The sequence below is a fragment of the Myxine glutinosa genome, chromosome 1, assembly GCF_964187855.1.
Source record: "Myxine glutinosa chromosome 1, kmMyxGlut1.1, whole genome shotgun sequence".
Taxonomy (NCBI): domain Eukaryota; kingdom Metazoa; phylum Chordata; class Myxini; order Myxiniformes; family Myxinidae; genus Myxine; species Myxine glutinosa.
The window spans coordinates 151129451-151152026 of NC_136261.1; the positions used below are offsets into that span (position 1 = coordinate 151129451).

The 22576-nt window shown below is 45.5% G+C and overlaps 1 protein-coding gene across 3 annotated transcripts in view; it reads right to left on the reverse strand.

The window, feature by feature from the left end:
- LRRC41 (leucine rich repeat containing 41) overlaps positions 1–22576 on the reverse strand; it is a 49605-nt gene that overhangs the window by 21282 nt on the left and 5747 nt on the right. Inside the window, exons 2-7 of one of the 3 annotated variants that reach the window (XM_068119963.2) lie at positions 22423–22509; positions 21921–21991; positions 9523–10393; positions 9138–9377; positions 6693–6860; positions 1985–2197 (exon numbers count right to left, since the gene is read on the reverse strand). In XM_068119963.2, the coding sequence (XP_067976064.2) occupies positions 1985–2197; positions 6693–6860; positions 9138–9377; positions 9523–10393; positions 21921–21991; positions 22423–22509 (1650 nt within the window). Of the gene's footprint in view, positions 1–1984; positions 2198–6692; positions 6861–7938; positions 8674–9137; positions 9378–9522; positions 10394–21920; positions 22005–22422; positions 22510–22576 lie in introns of those variants that run through there. The other 2 variants (XM_068119972.2, XM_078778225.1) reach the window with 2 other exon arrangements.

Consider the following 22576-nt stretch of genomic DNA (forward strand, 5'->3'; position numbering starts at 1 on the left):
TATCGAAGGCACGTGATATGTCAAGGATAACAGCTCTGATTTCCTGTTTGGCATTGAGGACCTCCATCCATTATTGAGACAGCAGAAGCAAAATGTCCAGAGTAGAATGACCTGATCTGCATCCAAATTGATGATCGGAGATCAAGCCATTGGAGAAGAGGAAGGATTAGACATCCGAAGCAATGATGGATTCCATGACTTTGCTGATAATTGGGAGCAGGCTGATTGGTCTGTAGTTGCAAGGATCTGTTTTTGCTCCTTTTTTGTGTAAAGCGGCAATGTTTGCTGATTTCCAAGATGCTGGCAGATGACCTTGAGCAAAGGAGAGGGTGAAAAGAACAGAGAGAGGGTGAGATAGAGTAGCAGAGCAGGATTTTAGGACCCGTGGGCTGATGGCGTCTGGTCCAGTTGCAGAATCAGAGTCGAGGTTTGACAAAAACTTCTCCACCTTGTCAGGAGAGAAGGACACAGAGTCCAGGAGCAGTTGGGTTTGACTGGGTAAGGTGGGAACAGAGAGAGATGGGTTTGGGACACAAGATTTTGAGGCAAACATAGAGTTGAGGCATTCGGCTTTGTCACGTGCGGTGTCAACTGTGTAGCCATTTGAGATAAGGGAGGGGATGGAGGGGGAACAAACACCAGAAACAGATTTGACCAGATGCCACCAGGATTTGGAGGAAGGAGACAGGTTTGAGAGTTAATTCTTGAGTGTGGAGAGGTAGTGCTTCCTGGCACTCCTGAGGGTAGACACACACTTGTTCCGAGTTTGGTGGAAGGAACTGAGATTGCCTTCAGTTGGATTTGCCTTCCAAGAGGCAGAGGCAAAGGCAAGTCGTTTCAGGGCAACTGCCTAACCACAAGATTCAGTGTACCATGGACGGGAGGAAGGGTAGGACAAATGAAGACGAGATGGGATAAATCTGTGCATGAGAGAGAGCAGTTTGCTCTGGAAGAATTCCCAGGAAGAATTGATGTCAGAGGCAGTAGAGATGGGATACCAGTCCAGATGATTGATGGCTGCTTGCAGACCGTGCCAGTTGGCCTGAGTGAAATGCCAGACTCGTCGATGCTGAGGAGGCTCTCTGAGAATGGCCAGAGAGATGTCCACTTGAACAAGCACATGATCAGAAGAACCGATTGGAGCAGAAGAAGGGCAGCAGACATTTGCAGGGAAGTTAGTCATAACCAAGTCTAGAAGAGAAGATACTCCATTGACTGAGATCCGGGTCGGAAAATTGACAGATTGTGTCAGTCCCAATGAGTCGCAGAAGTCCTTTGCTGAGGTGCCATGGCTGGTGAGAGAGGACGAGGGTTAAATGTTAAAAGGTGATTGGGTTAAATACTAAATATAGCATGATATTTCAAAATGTTGTGGACGGATTATGACAAAACTAGGTGGAGGAGTTGGTTAGGCAACAATAACAGGCCGATTAGATTTTGGTTTAAGTCCGAATCCAGATCCGGCTTATCAGTGGGATACAAAACGTAAACTGTTCAACATGGCGGAGGTATGCTCTCCACTGAGTGCCCTTCTAGTTTTCTCCATATAATGTCAAAATACATTTCAGAGATGGATGGGGACTCAAAAGAAAAATATGGCTGACTTGCAGAAAGTACTGACAAATTTCCAGAAGTACCATCTTTTTCTTATTATTATTTTATTTTTTAAAGTTTCTTTTTAGTATTATTATTATTTTTATTTTTAACACATGGCCATGTCGAGTGCAGACATATAGAATATCTAGTAATTTTTCGTTGTAGTTGGAGTTTAGTCTTTCTTTAAAGGTTGCTACTGACGTATGTAAAATATATCGAACAACAATGTAGCTGTGCTAAAAGTACTCATTCTTCCAGCTGACTGAGCTGTAAGTTATAGGTTAAGGAGGGTTAGGGTTTCGGGGTGAGACAGAGAGAGAGAAATGCTATTACTTATCAACTCAGCTTTCAACAATAACTACAATAATTTAAGGACCCGATTTCTCACCTAGCCGGTTTCCAGACAATGCAAGCTGTTTTAATGCCCGCAAGCCCCTCAACTCTTGCACCAATATCCAGAGCTTATCCATATGCCCAATTCCTATGTTACAGTGTCCCAAATCCAGGTGCTGCAAGGAAGAGAGGCGATGGAGGCAATCAGATAGTAGGCCCAAGGAAGATGTCAGATCAACTCGAGTCAATGCCAGGTTGTGCAGCCCATCTAGAGAAAGAGAAAGAGAGGTAATTCTCAAGATTACGCAATAGCAATGAGTATAAAAAGGGAAACATTCATGGTAAACATTTACAAGTTAAAAAGAAACCTGGAAAAAGATATACCGGCATCAAATCTAAGATAACATATCCATTAAACAAATACCAAATTTTCGTTGTATAATTTTCAGATCATCATTTGAAGATTTGAAATTCAACTCAAGCAAATTGACCTGAAAATAGTCCGTCCTTCGATCATGATCATCTATCTATCTATAATTCCAGTAATCTCTGTGTGTGTGTGTGTGTGTATGTGTGTGTGTATGTGTGTGTGTATGTGTGTGTGTCTGTGTGTTTGTCTGTGACCGCTGTTTCTCGACAACCACGGGTCCGATATACTTGAAACTTGCCAGGTATATTGCTGGGGACCCGAGGATGTGCCTTTTCAAGGTTTCATATTAATCGGAGAAGTAGTTACCGAGCTATGGCGATTTCTTTACCAAACTCCGCAAGCCGTTCGCTTTGGACCAAACCATTTCATGTAAATAGAGGGGGGGGATTGTCACCGTACTCGCAAGCCGTTCGCTTTGGCTTTGCGAATGGACCAAACCATTTCATGTAAATAGAGGGGGGGGATTGTCACCGTACTCGCAAGCCGTTCGCTTTGGCTTTGCGAATGGACCAAACCATTTCATGTAAATAGAGGGGGGGGATATAATTTTAGATATATATATAGTACGGGCATGCCCTAGTAATATACACAAAGAATTAAGTTAAGCACCCCTACACAACGAATTAAGGTAAGCACCCCCTAATATATATTCTTTGTGTATATGTATACATTGGCATATATTCTAAGGTATGTGAGATCAAATAATGATCGGTATGACATTAGCAATTATCCATTGATGAAATTGAGTGATCAAAGTGAAAAAAAGTGATTGGTTGAGTCAGTGATCCGATCACGTGGGTCCTACACACGTTATTGACGCAAAGATCGCTAGAGGTCTTCTCAGAACAATGACTGTACGTTAGAAAACATAAACGTCATCCACACTGTCCGTGATGGACCTATAGCTCCATACTTAAATTGAGGTGAAAATATGCCTAAAATTCCCAAAAAATTTCACCTTAAATTATTCAGAATAAAATATTGAAAACGGCATGATTGTTATGTTTTTATGTGACCATAATATCACTTCTCCAGAAAATATAGCAATATCATGGGTATATTACACTGTTTTGACGACAACAAACTTGTAATGTGCGAGGTTGTAAAAGAACGGGGGGGGGGGGGTGCTTAACTTAATTCTTTGTGTATATAAACAAGAGCAATCAGAGATTGCAGACCTTCGCCAGGATGTGTTTTTAGTGGTTTTTAGGCTTTTGAGTTTAAACAAATATGGCGGCCGAACCACGTGACCGATGACGTCATCATTTTTTTTCTCCACCAATTTATCCCTAGATGATGCTCAAAAAATTTCATTTTGATTGGATGAAGTTTTGTACTTGTCGAATTATGACATCATAATGGAGGCACTTATGACATCCTCATTACAATATGTTATTCCCCATGGAGAGTTCTTTACAATCAGCCAAGTCTCAATTTTTTCTATGCAGCACTTTCAGAGATATGGAGGTGCAAAGTTTTTCGGTTTTTCAAAGATGGCGACCCTATCACGTCATAATTGTCATTCAAAAATTATACAGGAGCATTTGCACCTATGGTGAAAATTTCCTGTCAATCAGACCAACGGTTGCAGGGAAAATCATATTTATTCTGTGCGGACAGACAGACAGACAAACAAAGAAATGGACTCAAATGCAATACCCTTTCCTCTGGCGAAAGTAAATATTGGCCTGAGGATGACGTAGTCTGGTAAACATTGTTCAGAAATAATTGGTGGTTGAATTCAATGACCTGGTATGCAAATCCTCTTAAAATTTCAAGTCAATCGGATGAAAATTGAGGATTTTAGAAATTTGGCCGATGTTGACCTCAAACATAGTTGGTGGTTTAATTCAGTGACCATATATGCAAATCCTCTTAAAATTTCAAGTCAATCGGATAAAAATTGAGGATTTTAGAAATTTGACAAAGTTGGTGACCTTTAGCCTATGTTGACCTATTCACTTTTTGACCCCAAAAACAATAGGCTTCTTGCTTATGACCAACTCTACCATTTGGTGAAGTTTGGTGAAGATCGGTTGAAAATTGTGACCTGTAGGCGACTGACATACAGACAAACAGACAAACAGACAGAGTAACGTACAAGACCAACCAATATACTTGGAAAATCTTCGATTTTCGCAAGTAAAACACACACACAAAAGTCAACAAAATGCTTGCACTGTGAGCACAGCAACCCTTGTGCTGTGGTCTCATCAATGGAAATTCCAATAATGTTGAAAATTTTAGATTCCACAGATGAGAGGCTGGTGCCCCAGCCCATGAGTGAGAGCAGGACTCCATTGAGCTATGCACATAGGCCCGGTTGCATAAAGCATCTTAAAGGAAAGATTTGAGGATTTATTTAAGTATTTCCTAAAGTTTCCCCTTAACGACACCCTTAATCTGAGGGTGGTTGCACATACAAATATTCCATAAGTTTTTCCTTAAACTCAAGGAAGCAAATCCTCCCTCCCCACCCCTCCCCACTTTCTCCCTTCCCCCTTCCCCCCTCCACCTGCCCCTCTCCCCTCCGTCCTTAAACACCAACCTTTTTGAGTTTCCAAAAGGCAACCTTCATGCAAATTGGTCATAAAGACGATGATTATCGCAGCGTGACGCCAGAGGCTGATACAACAACACTTCCGCAATTGAGAAATGATTGTACATTGCAAAACACGCTCTGAGCAGCGGCACAGTGACTTGGATAACACTTTCACTCGATCATGACATCCAGAATATGTTGTTTGTTGTTTCGCACTTGTATTTTACTTTAATAATTTCACACTTTTACCATTCTTGGAAAGTTTCCAAACATTTTTGCACACATTTACAATAAAATGCTCAATGCGAATCAAATAAATTTTACCCAAGAATCATTTCATTCCTCCTTCATCTGGTAGCACGTTTTCCCCATGAAACATATATCAAGCGTCATTTAAAATCACGTGTTCATTACATCTCCTCGCTTTCAAACACCTCTTACTATCCCTAATCTGATTGGTTGCCTAGCATAGCAACGTCTCAAAAGGATTTCCTCAATTGTAAGGAAATCTTTACTTAAGGATTTCCTTAAGGATTCTTTAGGCAACAGCCCTTAAGGAAATCCTTTGCTAAGGAATCACAGTGTACCTCAAGGAAAATCTTTCCTTCAGGATAAAGGAATTTTATGCAACCGGGCCAAAGGCGCCTAATAGACTTTAGGTTGTTCCTCTTTTCTCAAAAAAATACTTGGAATGCCAGAGGATTCCCAGTCTGTGGGAGGGTTTGTGGGGCAAGTTTGCTCCATGAGTGGGCTAAAAGAGTGCATGGCTGATGGTGCGGCCTATAGGTTCAGACACTGAACCCCTTTCGAAGTGGCTGACCACATAAATGGATAGGATTGGTGCGTTTGGCTATCCTTCCGAGGTGATAGAGTGACACTGAGACTTTCTATGGTTGAAAGAAATCTTTCTATTTTACGAAACAAACATCTAATAACTAACACACACGTCTGTGTGTGTGTGTGTGTGTGTGTGTGTGTGTGTGTGTGTTTACGGAGATGGATTCATTGAGACTTGGAAGGTCTGCGTTCCACCTCCTGAAACCCACCACGTGTGGAGATAGCAGCCAACAACAGCAACTTGTGCATGGTAAGATTTGAAATTGAACAGAGGGAATAAATAGACAAACCTTTATGATGATAGATTTCTAAAAAACAACGCCCATGCACAATGAGTAAGTATGGTAAGAGGCACACCAGAGGCCTTGTGGCCTCATTCAATATCACTTTACAGGAGATCAAATGTGCATTAAAATAGTGACATCATTCATGGTATGATGGGAGTAGATTAGGCCTTGCACTATGGATGAGTTAGGGGGGAAGCATGAAAAAGGAAAAATTAACTTAGCTAAAATAATACAATTTTCCCATACATTATTCTTATATTAGACCATTACAATCCATTGCTCGAGAGGATGGCGCTAGGGTCATGAAGTCTTTCTGCAGAATTGAGAAATACTTCTAATATTACAAATAAATTTATTGATAATCACTACTGCCAGCAAAGACGTAAAGTGGCAATTGTGTCTGAGGTCAGTTAACAGAGACAAAAATGTTGATAATAATAGGTTTGTTACTTATTCTATTACACCAAATTCAACATAAATATTTTCACAATGCATATGCACATTTATTTCTAAAACCAAAGGAATACAAAAAACATGCCACATGGCTTTTAAAATACTTGCTATAGCAACTATAGTTTGTGTATGGTTTGGCACAAAATGTATGGAAAGGATGAGAAGTAACCAATATAGGATGTGCTGAAGTTGCCATGTTCTGAATACTTCATACCTGGGATTGCTGACAGCACAAGTCCAAGATCTGTGGGTAGGGCTGTGTCAAGGCCTGAGAGCTGCAGCTCTTGAAGGTACTGTGAGGCACGAAGCAACAGAGCTTGCAGCAGGCTGGCATTGACAGGATGATGTAAAAGGCAAAGTTTCAGGCACTGCAGGCTCAGGGCTGGAGTCGGAGATTTGAGGTGAGGAGGATTGGGCATTGCAAAAGGCAAATCAAATTAAAACTATTTAACCAGGTAGATGGCACATTGATACAACAACAACAATACAACATTTCTGTCTTCTACCGACTCCTCTCCGGCCTTGCTCCCCCAGCTCTCTCTGTGCTTTGTCCCCCAAATATTCCTACAGGTCGCACAAGATCTGCCAGCAACCCTCTTATGGTTAAACTGCCAAAATCTCGGCTCTCTGCTCACCTTCACTCCTTCATTCCTCTTTTCTCCCGCCTCTGGAACAAACTCCCACACTCCCTTCAATCCCACTCCTCCCTCCAGGTCTTTAAAACAGCTGTTCACCACCATCTCTTATCTTCCCCCATCCAAAACCTTGATCTTTTCTACCCCCACTAATTCACCCCAGATCCACCTTGTTTGTAATTCCAACTTCTTTCCTGGTAGTCCTGGCAGTGTCCATATGTTTTATGCCTCTCCCACCCCCTTTCCCATGCCTCCCCCCCAAAGCCCTCTCCCTCCCACAGTTCTCTCGATGTCTCCATGTCTCTCGGTTCCTGCTCTCAAATGTTGTGTTTGTGTCCTTCCCCCTCTCTCCCCATCTTGTCTACCGCTCCCGATGCTTTTTGTTTTATGTGTCGGTTTGTCGGTTATGTGTCGGTTTGTCGGTTTGTCTTTCTGTGTGATAAATGTTCGCTCCTTCACGAGCCTCGATCTTGTATACAAAAAAAAACAAAAACAAAAAACAAAAAACAAAAACACAACAACAGGCATTTTAAGGCCATTTTCCCTGCAAGAGCGGGGGTTAGCCTTGCGGTCCCCATGACAATGTTCTCCATTTTGCCCTATTTTCTGCATCTCCCCTTGTTAAACCCCTTGCCCGCATTTCTTCATCGACCATCTTTAGCCAAGTCTTTCTCGGTCTTCCCCATCCTCTACTTCCTTCTACATTAATTCCCATCACTCTTTTCAACCAGTCACTTTCATCCTTCCTCAACACATGACCAAACCATCTCAACCTGTTCCTCTTCACAGCATCAATCACAGGCTCTATTCCCATCATCTTTCGCAATTCATCATTTGTCTTCCTCTCTCTCAACGATACTCCACACATCCACCGAACCATTCACATTTCCACCCTTTCCAACCTTCGTTGCTGCTCTACGTTCATTACCCATGTCTCACTCCCATAAATCATAACACTTCTCACACATGCAGCATACACCTTTCCCTTCAGCTTCAATGACACTCCCCTCCTCGTCAGCACGCCACTCAGTTCCCGAAACGTCTTCCATGCACATCTCACTCGAGCAACCGTTGCCGAGTCTGATCCACCTTCTGCATTCAGCATGTCTCCAAGGTAACAAAATGTTTTCACACCTTCCAGCTTCACGCCATCTCCAAGATCAAACTCAACATTTCCTCCATCTGCAGCTCCCACAGTGCACACCTTACACTTGAATGTAGCTGCCACACTGGTAAATGACCCTCTCAAACCACTACATTTTTGATGAACCCACTCAACGCACATTGTACATTGAATGGAATTCACTCCGACACCCTTCCTGCACACAGCACAGGGCCACTTCCCAGTTCTTTCCACCTCACCACATGCTTTACCACTTGCCATCACCTTCGTTTTTCCGATATTCACCTTCAGACCTTTTGTCTCCATACATTCCTTCCACTTGTTCATCTTCTCCTTCAGTCCATCCATACTTTCTGCAATCAACACCAGATCATCTGCATACAACAACTCCCACGGTAAACCCTCCTTTACGTTCTGAGCCAGCACCTCCATGACAGCTACAAACACATGATGCACCAAACACACAGCACCTCCATGATGGCGCATTGATACCTGTGACTATATTTTACATACCAAATTAAAACGTGAATTTCAGAATACAGATTAGAAAATATATGCAGCTTGGTACATTGAGAAAAAAAAAATGAGAAAAGGAAGGGAAGAGGGGGGAAATGAAAAAGAGGGCAGGACAATGTGTGAGGGTGAGAATAAAAGGGAAAGGAAGTTGTAAAGAGACCTAATTAAGGATAAAGAATGAAAAATGGAGCGGATATTCTCCCATTTTGCATATCGAATGAAGTGATGGCCACATGCATTAAAGAACAACAAACATTGAAAACATTAATAAGTATATTCGCAAACCAACCGATTCCCACCCAGAATGACAGAGTATGTCAGATCAACATTTAATCTAGCCAATGAAAAGGTTTTAAAAATCAATATATAAAATAAAAATACTCACCACAAGTGAATGGACACAGTTGGTGTATAGGAGGCATGTGAATGATCCCAGGCAAAAAATCTATACCTATATCTAATTTGCGCAATTGTGGCTGAGCCACAAGGACAGGCACAGCCAGGGATAAGCTTGGTAGGGGCAGTGGCGACTCAGCAATAGTGAGAGAGTCAAAGTGGTTGGTTGGATGTCGACAAAGATGCACCACACCATGCAGAACCACAAGAAGCTGGTCATCTGTTAGTGCTTGGGGTTTATGGGGTAGTTAGGTAAATAAACAACCACAAGTCAGTAATGAAGTCGGAATTGTTGTGCTTTCAGAATATAGATATGAAATAGCATCACTTGCATGTTCTCATCTATATCTCCTATTGAACAGGAGGAATCTTACCATTGTAAGTCAAGATGAGAGACTCGAGGGAAAACCACCGAAGAAGCACCATCTCCAGGAGGTGACACGTTTCATCAGTAAATCCCACATGACTCAGCTCCAAAATGGACACATGGCTCAACTTCAGCTCAGGAATCTCAAAAGCTAATTTTCCACTATCACGGTGACACTTAAAGTGACAGCCGTTTGGCTGGTTGAACTCCTCTCCTGCTGTACTGAGACCCAGACAATAGAGCAAGCGTGAAGCATACTCTTCTGATGGAACTGTCTCTTGAGTAACTGTTTGAGTAAAAACAAAGTCAAATAGGTCACCAAATGCATCAGTATTTGAGCTGTTGCAATCTACAACCTCTGACCATGACTTCCCTTCCGCAGGTGTTGTTTCAGAGTTTGAATCAGAGTCTTCCACAAAAATTCCGCCAGAATCCTCAACAGGCTCTGGTGTAGTCGTTTCTTTAAAGCCACACCCGCAAGCTGTGAAAATTGCCTGGAGTAGGGAGGGGTTGGCATTTGGACATTGGGCTATTGACACTTCTTGAAGAATCCCATTGTATGCCAGGGCTTTCAGGAGGCAATGGAGATCTGGAGAAAACTGCACCTCACCACATCTTAGGTGGCGGAATTGCACTCTTCGGACACATGTTGTGAGGCGGGCAAGCACAAATTCGCCTTGGCTGATTGAGGTTAAACGAGCCACTACGGAGAGATCATGACGGAGAATAAGACTGTTGATGTAACAAGAAGCCGTAAGGAATGCAGTAAGAAAGGATTCTTTGGTGATAGATAACAAGTGGTGCTGATGATTGGGATTATAGAGTGCGTTGTGAAAAAATGCCTCCATGTATCTCTGTCGCCAACAGCCATTATTGCTCTAAAATACAAAAGAAAAACTATTACCTGCAAGATATGCCATTTACATTATTTACATTCAATAGGAAAGTGAATACATAATTAATTAGCAGCAGGTTGTTTCTGGGCAATTAGTTCTAGGGACAAATAAAAAAATATGGCAATAGAAAAGGATTAATGGGTATTCAAACAGAGCAAATCAGGCCTTCAAGCATCTGCAAAAATTCAAAGCTTTCTGGCTCAAAATTCAAATAAAAAAAACAACTCAAAGTTGGCAAAGGTATACGAGCTTGTGCTCCGACGATGTGCTAACACTTGAAATGCCAGCGCTACTTTGCTTCTGGCTATTTAGGATACTTTTGCCAATTTTCGGTTGATAAAACATAGCATTCAAGCGAATAATGTGGGCCAAAAAAATTGGACTGGTGCACCACTGACCTGCATGTGATGTGAGAGCAACAGACTAGGCTTGGGCGAAATAATCGATTACCTGATTAGAATCGATTCCCTCCATCGGAACCGGGAATCAAACATAAATTATACAGAGAGAATTACCTGCCTGTAAAAGTTCCAAGTCCCTGAAGTTAATTCCTACTATCCCTCATTTCAATTCGTATGCTGAGAATCTGTTCATTGGTTCAGCAAATTATATCAAAAGCTTCTCCTGTCATTCTTTACAAACAGACAAAGACAAGTCCGTTTTTCTGTGTCTAGTTTGTTCAAGTTGTGAAGAAAATTAGCAGACATGTACTTGCCAACTGTGTGCATGAGTGTCAGACTTTTCCTTCTGGGATCCGACAGACAGCATTCGTCTATTATATCTGTATAGAGTGTTGTGAAATTCGAAAATCATCATATTTCTTAACAGCAAAGATATTGCTGGGGAGCGATTGAGGAGTGGTCTGTTGCCTTATACACCACCCGGATAAACCAGGTTCAATTTTTTATCCAAATGAAAAAAATTACAATTTTCCCAGAGGCTTGAATTAATTTGAAGCAACTTTAACTTCATTTCCCCCCCCCCCCCCCCCCCCCAGGAGCATTTCCGTATTTCAGAGTGGGGCAGAGACAGACCACGGCATTAGCTTTTTCTCTGTGCGGCAAAAATATAATGATTCAGACGAAACTAGTTGAGCAGGTTGGGTGTGTGACAAGGACGAATTGATTCAATTTAGTTAAATAATCGGAATTGATTCCTTTTGGAATCGAGACAGCTGGTCGGAGTCTGAATCAATTCTCAAATTTTAAGAATCGCCCAAGCCTACAACAGACCTTGTGCTTCGGCATCATCACGGGAGAGTCCAATAATTTTGAGAGCTTTAGATTGCACAGACTCCAGGAGATAGACGTGATGCTGGGGCACCAGCCTTTCTCGTTATGCAGCCTTGCACGAGTGGCTTCAGTGTCATGAAGTTGGGCTGCAACTTGCCCTCAACTTCAATCCATCCATATCTGAGAGGGGATGGGAGATTTAGAGTCCCCCTCAATGGCTTGTCTCCATACCATCGTCTGGTAGTTAATCCGATGTATATGCGGTTTTGCTGCGTCGCTTGTTGGGTGCAAAAGGCCAGTTGCCCTACACTTTTCAAAAAGCACTACACAGAGGCCATCACAAGTCTCTGCAGCACAACTGCTGTACATCTTGAGAGGAACTACTCACTGAGTACTCAGTCACTTCGATTGTGCCCTGGTCAATATCACCTTCTCTAAGGTTGCAAGTAGGTCATGACTCTCAAGAAATGTTCTCCATGCAGTCTTCTTTCCTTGCCCATATAGATAAGACAGTGTTGTCACAGCCTGTTAAGGCATGAAAGCCAAAAATTCTGCTGGGTGTGATGTGAAGGTAAGATAGTGTGAACTTAGTCCAGATTCCATGAATAGGTACATACTTTGGCTACTTCTCAGTCCCACATAGTCTGTCACGGTGCAGGTTCTCATAATGAGCCAGTAGGAGCACGAACACATCAGTACCCTGAGAAGAATCTCAAAATCGGCCATTTTGGACATGAAAAAAAAGAGGTCGGAGAGTCTGGCAACTGGGATCGTCGGATTCAGCAGGTCAAAATCCTTTAGAAAAAGTGGTTGCCAGATTTTGGCAAAGAATGCCTACTACTTGAATTGCTAGTCGACTTATACCAGAGTAGGAACTAGTCTATATAGTTGGCAGGTTCTGTTTTTACACCCTTCTTATGGATGGGAGTGATGTTTGCCGATTTCCATGGAGAGGGAGTTAGCTTAAGGAGAAGGACAAACTTAAGAGGGCAGATAGAGGGGGAGCAAAAATGGCAAAGCAAGATTTTAAAACATGGGCAAAGATGCCATATGGGTCTATTGCCAAAGCAAGGTCAAGGTTGGACAGAACTTCCTTTTCCTTCTCAGGTGTAAATAACACAGAGTCCAGTAGACAGTGGGTACCTTGGGGCGAGATTGGGACAGAACAGGATGGGTTTGGTACATGAGATTTCGAGGAAAGCACAGAGTTGATATTGTTATAGATCGCGGTTAGATGTTATAGACCGAGCGGTGGTGTAAGACCGCGACCTAACAAAACTCACCCGATTCACCCAGACTTTGGCCGTATCGCACCGTAGCTGCCCAATGGGGAAAAGACAAAGGCGACGAATGCAAAGAGGAAAAAGAAGGCAAAGAAAGGTTTGGAAATACGACTGAATTTATTGGCTATTTACACACAAGCAAAAAGAAAGCAATCACGTTTATTTACAAGCACATAAGACGCAGGTGACACAGGGAAAATACTAGCTTATACAGACTTAATTAACCCAGGACAGAACAAACAAAAGACGACTCACACGGGGAATTGCAGGAGGTGGATGGCTGGAGGTGAACGCTTGGTGGAGCCAACGCGGAGCTTGGTGGAGCCAACGCGGAGCTTGGTGGAGCCAACGCGGAGCTTGGTGGAGCTGAACGCTTGGTGGAGCCAACGCGGAGCTTGGTGGAGCCAACGTGGAGCTTGGGGGATTGGTGTGACGGGTTCTCTCTCCTTCCTTAGTCCCACCCAGTCCAACAACTTCCTCTCTTGCTTCAGGACTCTTTCTCTCTCTTTCTTGGTCCCTCACTCTTTACCACCGACTCATCACCGCAACCAACGCAACCACTTGACCACCACCTCTACTGACTGACTCTTCACCACTCTGCACTTGACGACCGACTCCCAACCAACTCAGACCAACTCAAAGTCCAACTCCAGGCCTTTCTGTCTTCTGCTCAGTGCTCTCCTCTGTAAAAACGCATCTCCCTCTGGTCCTCTCCACGGCTTGGGCTCCCTTGTGTCTGCCGGTAAAAACTCATCTCCTTTGGCCACACCCCTGCCTTGGGTTATATAGGCCCCCGCCCCTCAACCTTTGCGAACCTCCCCGACCGCTCTTCCTCCGCCCTCTGTAGCCAAACCCCTGGCTCATGGTTGGTCGAGCGGGGCTGGTTCACTCCTCCCCCTCTATGACGAGGTGGAGACACGCCTTTCTTCCCTGACTCGAGCCTCGTGGTCAATGGCGGTTATTGGAGGGGAGGTAATATGGGCAATCGAGGCTCGGCAATGACGAGAGGGGATGTAATATTGGATGGAGATTTTGGGGATGGGAAGGAAAGGGGATCTATTCTCTTTCACTGGTGCAATGGAGTACTTTCAATTAATGGGAGACACAGCCTTATCCTAAAACACAGAATAAGAGATAACTATCGACAGGTATATTCTATTACTTGGCTGACGTGTATGCTTGTGGACTATGGGACGCCCTTTTGGTCTTTACACAGCTCCGGAGGCAGGAGGCACAGAATAAACAATAATCACAATAGTACAGCACACAATCAAAAAATATACAGTCCTCATATCCACAACACTGCACCCTCCTCCTCTTAGGCACTTCCCGGGCCTACAACTTTTATTTAGTGTGACACGTAGGTGTAGTTCCCTCTACTTTTAACCTGACCCTGAGTGCGACAGTTTTAAAACATAAATAAATGTGTCCCGCTGCTCCATTGCACCCTGCCTAACAGACTTACGCCCACAGTTAACCGAATTGCGGAATGGTCTTCAAACTATACACTGACGGTGGGAAGCATTATTTACACTGACGCTATTTTTATTTACAAAACTAACCCAGGACCTGTAATTGTTCTTTCTGGGGGGAGACAGTCTGCTCTGCATCGACGCACCATGAACGCACCCAATAACGCACCAATACACACCCAAGCACCAATCGGTGCAGTCACCATAGTTCATCAGTGTTCCATAAAAATAAACCAACAACCCCTAACCCTGCAGGTGATCTCTTGCTCTTCGGCTCCCTCTGCTGGTTATTATTATTTGTCTTCCAGATGTTGTCATTCTCTTTTGCTTTGCTTACTGGCGGCCTATTTGCAATAAAGTGTGCCCAATGTGTCCTTCTTATTTATTTTATTTATGGCCCACAGGGCCGACTAGTGTGGTTCACCTGGGGGGCATCGGTGCCCTGTGGCCAAGGTCCGCCAGCAAGATTTCGGGCCCTCATGGCCGGTTCCAGCAGAGGGGCCATGCCCCAACCCATGGGGTCCATAAGTGGTGCTCGGCCACAGGCATGTGGTCCATAATGTGGTGCATCGATGCAGACAGCTGGTTCTGGGAATTTCGGGCGCACAATGGCCGACCCACGCACGCTCCCCTCGGCGCCCAACGGCGCTCAGGTCCTCATGTGGGAGACAAAAGAAAGACAATTGAGCGAGGGGTAAGGTCACAAGGGTACACGTCAAAAAGGCAATGCAAGGCGAAATGCGTACGGAGGGCGAAGTGAGAAAGCTCGTCCCTACCGTACGTCACCCCCCTGTTACCTAGCCCACCCTTGCCCTTACCCCATATGTACAAAATCTACACATTACCAAATTCGTCACTACTGTCACGTCTTCCCCATATTTCCCCTATATCAAATTCGTCTCCACAATCCCTCTACTTCAAAAATTTGCCATCATCAATTCATCATCAATCCTCATAAGGAGGCAGAGATGGAACATCAAAGCACAATGTCACACCCACGTCATGATGCGTCTCACAATCCAAACATTTGCATCATAAAAAATAATCAAAACATGGCATGGTGTGGAGTACCTGTCACCTCAGGTGAGTGGATGCAGATGGTGCGAGGAGATCCTTCATCCTAACTATTTCCTAAATGACTTTAACACACTTTACACTACCCGGGGTCTTTCTCCTGCCAAACCATTGGCCCTCTTACACTATGGGTTCTAAAAAACCAATTCCCATTGGCCAAACTGTGGTGCTCTTCAATTTGGGGTCTCACTCCCCCGATTCATCTCCCGGTGCCCTCGCACAATTTCTGGGCCGCGACGTGTAGCTCTCCCAACAGGTCTACCCACCTGCACACCTCCACCACTGTAGTTGCCACCCGAGCTTACCTAGCTCCTCACCCTAACCTATCTAACTGGGGGCAGCCCCTCTCCTGGCTCTGTCACCCCATGGTGCCCTCTGGCACTGGGCTACCCGGGTCCGTCCTCCGGATCCTCGGGCCCCATTCACACAACTACTACCGGCTCCCAGAGCCCACCTGCGGCCTCACCTGGCCTGGCCGACATCCTTACAGTGGTGGAGTGCCCAAACCAACTACACACACTAACAGGCTACACGCCCAGCCATTTCCACAACACTAATGCACCCATCCAAATACCATTCTTTCACCTGCACCACAGATGCCAATATCCAACCACAATTTACCTATACCCTCTACCTAACACTTGCACTACCCGCCCCGGGTATCCGTGATGGGGGTCCACTCTTCCCCCATTCACACCTTCGCACCATCCACTCCACTCCACAATTTCCACCATACTCACTCCACGACCATCCATTCCAATACTCCATACCATTTATTCCATACACCTGTCTTTCATTCACCTGTCGTTGCACACCTGTGCAATCCTACCTGGTGCCACCTGCACCCTCCTCCTCTTCCTGGACCATTTGGTCAACACAACACGCAATCACCACTACTTCCTCATACACTGCTCCATTCACCTGTCAGTTGCACACCTGTGCAATCACACCTGTTCCATTCTCACCTGTCCAATCCTCACACACACGGCATCATCTCAGCTAACTACTCCCCTCTGAAACTTGCGCTTCCCAGTCGTCCCTTTAAACTATTGCGCTCCCACGTCATTATAATCCACACTAAGCTACCTGCGTCCCCACTACAGGTATCAGTCACTAACTACCCTTATCGTCACCTAATGTCATCTTCTAGAGCCCTATCAATATAACCTAACCCACCCGGGCTAGTTTTCACTGCCATACACCCCATAATCTATTGCTCCTTTGCCCCCACCTGTGAGGGATGGTGGATTTGCCATCCCACCACATCGGGGGTCTCTCACTACCAATTTCGCTCGTCCAAATCCAACAATTCAAAAATTTTCCATTTACTGCCAATTCTATTCACTTTTCTAAATTTCGTTTTAAATCACTATCACTATCACCATCACCCGTCTACTTATTACATCCTCTCGGTGCGCCAATTTCCTTCGAAAGCTCGGCTTCGTACAGCCGAGCCATGAACGCGGGTTCTTTTGTGCCAGCGGCTGGATACGTCCCGCATTCGTGGCAGGGATGGGGGCTTACCCGGGCCGAGATCCCACGCACCACCTCGGCGTGGAGCCATCCAATGTCCCGATCTCGACCTGCCGGCACGTCTCAATAGAAAGTGGTCGCCATGACGACCCTTCCTATCGGGCGGCCCGCTCCGTCTAGTGGAGCCCGGACGCGGCCGTTCCACGCGAGGCCCAGCGTGGATCGCGCACGGCAGTTCTTTCGAAACCGCCGTGGTTCGGATCCCCGCTGGTTCTCGCGGCACGCGAAGCCCGGCACGCACCGAGGGCCCGATTCGGCTATAAGTCGTTCTAAACTCTACCCCGTCTAACGTCGATGCTTCACCTGGACGCTTACACCCCGCAGCCCGTTCCTTGCTCACACATCCAGCCGTGCCCATGCTCCTCGTACCTTTCCTTACACACCCAGGTACACCCATTCCACTCACAGCCTTGGTCACACACCTGACCACCGAACACTTTGGCACACATTCGTTGCTCGCACACCTCACCAATACACCGCTTCGCGCCCCCTCCTCGGTCACCTCCTCTGTGACAATCACAGGTGTGCCCTCATTCGCACACCCAACCACGTGCCTCACCACCAACTCCAGCGTGCATTCCCACTCACGCTCTACCATTCCAGGTGTGCATCCTTCCATCCCAGGTGTACATCCTCGCTCACCTGTCACAACCAACTCACTCTCCTTGTCACTCTCAATACTCTCACCTCCATTCTTGCCAGCGCACTCACCCTTACTCTTGACAGCACACTCTTTCCCCATGCACCTGTCCGTCACACACCTTTCTCGCGCACACTCTCCCGTTACACCCTCTGTAACACTCACCACAGGTGGACACTCTTCCTTACTTCTGACAGCGCACTCTTTCCTCATGCACCTGTCCGTCACACACCTTTCTCGCGCACACTCCTGCGCACACTCTCCCGTCACACCCTCTGTAACACTTACCACACCGCGCTTCCATGTGCTCCCTCGCACACGCGCTACGACCGACTCACTCTCGCCAGCACCCTCACTCCTTGGCACACACTTTTTCCTCACACACCCCAGAGTCGGACTTTCTCGCACACCTCCTCTTTCGCACACCAGACCTGTCGCACACTTCACCAACGGCCTTTCACGAACACCCGGATCCAAACCAATCCCCAAGCCGACTGAAGCTTTCCTCACATCATATACATTGCCACTCACCTCCGTACCTTGTCTCCGCACCTCCTTTGCCACCTGCAAACTTTTTATTTGGTTAGTGAGCATCTCATCATGATTTGAACACAGACTTTGTACATTATCCATTTCTCCCTGCAATTCCCGGGCTACCTCCGTCATCTCTTCAATTTCAATGCCCACTTCCGCTTTTTCTGTACTCACCACGACGACCGTTGGCTTTAATAAAATTCCCTCTACCTCATCGGTCGCAGCCCCGGGTCGCGATTTCTACCCCCGTCATTGTACCCGTGCTTTCCTCCGCTTCGCTCAACCAGCGCTTTTCGACTCGCGTTACCTCCTCGTGCACCCCTGGGACCCTTTCGCCCAACTTGCGGTCTCTGTCCCTCTGCTCCCTTTCCTCCCTATCGGCCCTCATTCCGTTCGTTATTTCTTCAATTTGGTTTCCCAATTTGTTCGTTATTGCTTCCATTTGGTTTCCCAATTTGTTCGTTATTGCTTCCATTTGGTTTCCCAATTTGTTTAACAATCGCTCACTGTTCCGCTTCAAATGGGCTTCCATTTCAGCCATAATTAATTGCATGTCTTCCACCGTTGGTACAAAGGGCGCGGCAAAATTTGGTGCCGCTACACCCACATGCGTGAGGACGCCATTTTGTGCACCTGATACACCCTCAACCACACCTTCTTTACTCTCCTCCACCATTTTTTTTCCTAAGTCCTGGGTCGATTCTACCCCGTCTATCTCTCCCACCGGCATCCCGTCGCCTTGAACAGCCATGGCGCGATTTCAAAATTCAGGTTTTGTAAAACAAAACAAATTTCGGCCGCTCCAAATTTTGACCAAATTTTTTTTTTTCCTCTATTCGTTTTTTTTTAAAAAATTTGGTCGGGCCTCGAATCTCACTCCCAGACACCAATTGTTATAGATCGCGGTTAGATGTTATAGACCGAGCGGTGGTGTAAGACCGCGACCTAACAAAACTCACCCGATTCACCCAGACTTTGGCCGTATCGCACCGTAGCTGCCCAATGGGGAAAAGACAAAGGCGACGAATGCAAAGAGGAAAAAGAAGGCAAAGAAAGGTTTGGAAATACGACTGAATTTATTGGCTATTTACACACAAGCAAAAAGAAAGCAATCACGTTTATTTACAAGCACATAAGACGCAGGTGACACAGGGAAAATACTAGCTTATACAGACTTAATTAACCCAGGACAGAACAAACAAAAGACGACTCACACGGGGAATTGCAGGAGGTGGATGGCTGGAGGTGAACGCTTGGTGGAGCCAACGCGGAGCTTGGTGGAGCCAACGCGGAGCTTGGTGGAGCTGAACGCTTGGTGGAGCCAACGCAGAGCTTGGTGGAGCCAACGCGGAGCTTGGGGGATTGGTGTGACGGGTTCTCTCTCCTTCCTTAGTCCCACCCAGTCCAACAACTTCCTCTCTTGCTTCAGGACTCTTTCTCTCTCTTTCTTGGTCCCTCACTCTTTACCACCGACTCCTCACCGCAACCAACGCAACCACTTGACCACCACCTCTACTGACTGACTCTTCACCACTCTGCACTTGACGACCGACTCCCAACCAACTCAGACCAACTCAAAGTCCAACTCCAGGCCTTTCTGTCTTCTGCTCAGTGCTCTCCTCTGTAAAAACGCATCTCCCTCTGGTCCTCTCCACGGCTTGGGCTCCCTTGTGTCTGCCGGTAAAAACTCATCTCCTTTGGCCACACCCCTGCCTTGGGTTATATAGGCCCCCGCCCCTCAACCTTTGCGAACCTCCCCGACCGCTCTTCCTCCGCCCTCTGTAGCCAAACCCCTGGCTCATGGTTGGTCGAGCGGGGCTGGTTCACTCCTCCCCCTCTATGACGAGGTGGAGACACGCCTTTCTTCCCTGACTCGAGCCTCGTGGTCAATGGCGGTTATTGGAGGGGAGGTAATATGGGCAATCGAGGCTCGGCAATGACGAGAGGGGATGTAATATTGGATGGAGATTTTGGGGATGGGAAGGAAAGGGGATCTATTCTCTTTCACTGGTGCAATGGAGTACTTTCAATTAATGGGAGACACAGCCTTATCCTAAAACACAGAATAAGAGATAACTATCGACAGGTATATTCTATTACTTGGCTGACGTGTATGCTTGTGGACTATGGGACGCCCTTTTGGTCTTTACACAGCTCCGGAGGCAGGAGGCACAGAATAAACAATAATCACAATAGTACAGCACACAATCAAAAAATATACAGTCCTCATATCCACAACAATATATTCTGCCTCAGTACTTCCATTTGAGGTGAGATTGCGGGATGGAGAGTGAGCATCGACTTCACAAGGTGCCACCATGACTTGAAGGAAGGGAACTGGTTTGAGAGTTTCGCCTTGAGATGTGCATGATGATGTGTTCTGGCTTGCCTCAAGATGGACGCACGCTTGTTTGCAAGCCTTACGGAATGAACAAAAGTTAACCTCAGTCAGATTAGCTTTCCAAGTTGAGAAAGCAAACTGCTTGACTGCAACTTCCTCCCTACAGGAATCAGAGTACCTGGTCGAGAGGATGGATTGAGAAGTCACAGGTGGAATGGGATTAACTGGTGCATAAGACAAAGTAGACTTTTGTGAAAGTATTCAAATATGAAATCATTATCAGATGATGTGAAGATGGTGGTCCAATAGTTTTGAGACAGGGCAGATTAAAGTCCTTGCCAGATGGCCTATGCAAACAACCATAACCTGTATTGGTGACATTGCACTTTACAATAACCAGAGAGATATTCCCTTGACAAGGAAATTATCAGAAGAGCCCATGAGAGCAGAGGAGGAACAGAGATTGGATGGAAAGTTTGTCATTACAAGGTCCAGGAGGGATGGCGTCCCAGTAGGTTGAGAAGTTTGGGCAGGGTTGGGAAACCAGTCGGTGAAATTTACCGATAGGGTCAAATCCATGGAGTCGCAGAACGCCTTTGCTGCAATACCATGGCTGGTTGTTGCCATGCCAACACCCGGCAGGCTAGAAAGGTGGAAGTTGAAGTCGCCATAGATGAGAAACAGACAGTTGGGATGGCTTATTACGAGTTGATCCATGTTTGAGAAAATAGAGGTATACATAGAGTCATCATCATCGAGTCGATGGTATACCAGACAAACATTAGGTGGATGCAGAGAGGTATACACAGCCATAGGCATTCCAGAGGGCTTGGATGGGGTTAGTGAGGACAATGGAGTTATTGACATATAGCACCTCTAGAGTGGGGGAGAGCAACATCACCTCTAGAGTGGGGGAGAGGCCTGTAAAAGTAGAACAGAGAATAGCTAGGGAGAGACCACAGAGGTATTGGAAACATCCCAGGTGATGTTTCGATTCATCCGTGTTTGAAGACATTTAGCTCCAATGACTCCCGAAGGAACGGGAGAAGCCGTTGTAATGGGTATGTGTGTCAATGTACGTGTGTCTGTATGCATAAAAGCTTTGTTATGGCACCCTCGAGCGGTGTACTTAAATATAGCATGCCCTGATGTGTGAAGGGGTCGCTGAAACAAATACCTGATGAGCTCTGCATTGTTAAATGTTTGTCTTGTTGGAAATCAAGTTGCTGTACAAGGTAAAAGACATTATGGATACCATTTTGCGTGGAGGTGAAACTCCCTTTAATCCCTCGCAGTATACTTTAGTTAGAAGGAATGAGCTGTTTTTTTGCTCATTAGAATTCAAAATCTGAAAAGCAAAGACATCAAAAACTTTTGTTTTTAGGAGAAGTAAATCCTACCTCACACTCCTCAGAATTCCAGCCAACCAGTTTAGTCCAATGGTCCTTCCATACTGATTCGGTAGACACACCTGGCAAAAAAAACTGCATCTCCATTATTAAGCTCCAGTAATTGCTGGCAAAGTTGGTGATACAAATTTGGCAAGGACATTTTAAGCAGTGAAAAACAAATTGGCCAAGGTATTGGCAAGCAATGGCCTACTCTTTTTGAAAGGTACCGACCATCGTATGTATAACATTGCATAAGTAATTGCTAGCAGAAAGGTTAAACACCTTAATGTACTCTCCCGATAGACTGTATGTTCATTGATTGATACAACGTGCTGCCTGTAAATCACCAGGTTGACGGTTGCTCATCAGGCAGAGAAGTTAATCTACACCAGGTAGCTATAGGCAAGGTACCTCAAAGCTATTATGCCAGCCCATTTAAGTACCTGATGCATTTCTGGAAATAAGTCGATGCAAATATCAGATCAAATTCAGAATTTTCTTACGAACTCACCTCTCCTTAAAAAAGTGTTCTCCAGCCTTTCCAGGTGAAAGGCATCCAGCAGTGGCATAAGCTTCCGCAGTAGAGATGTGGGCAACTCTATGCACACACACAATATCGTAGCTATCATATTGCAGCAATGGACCCATGCAACAAGGGGCACAAC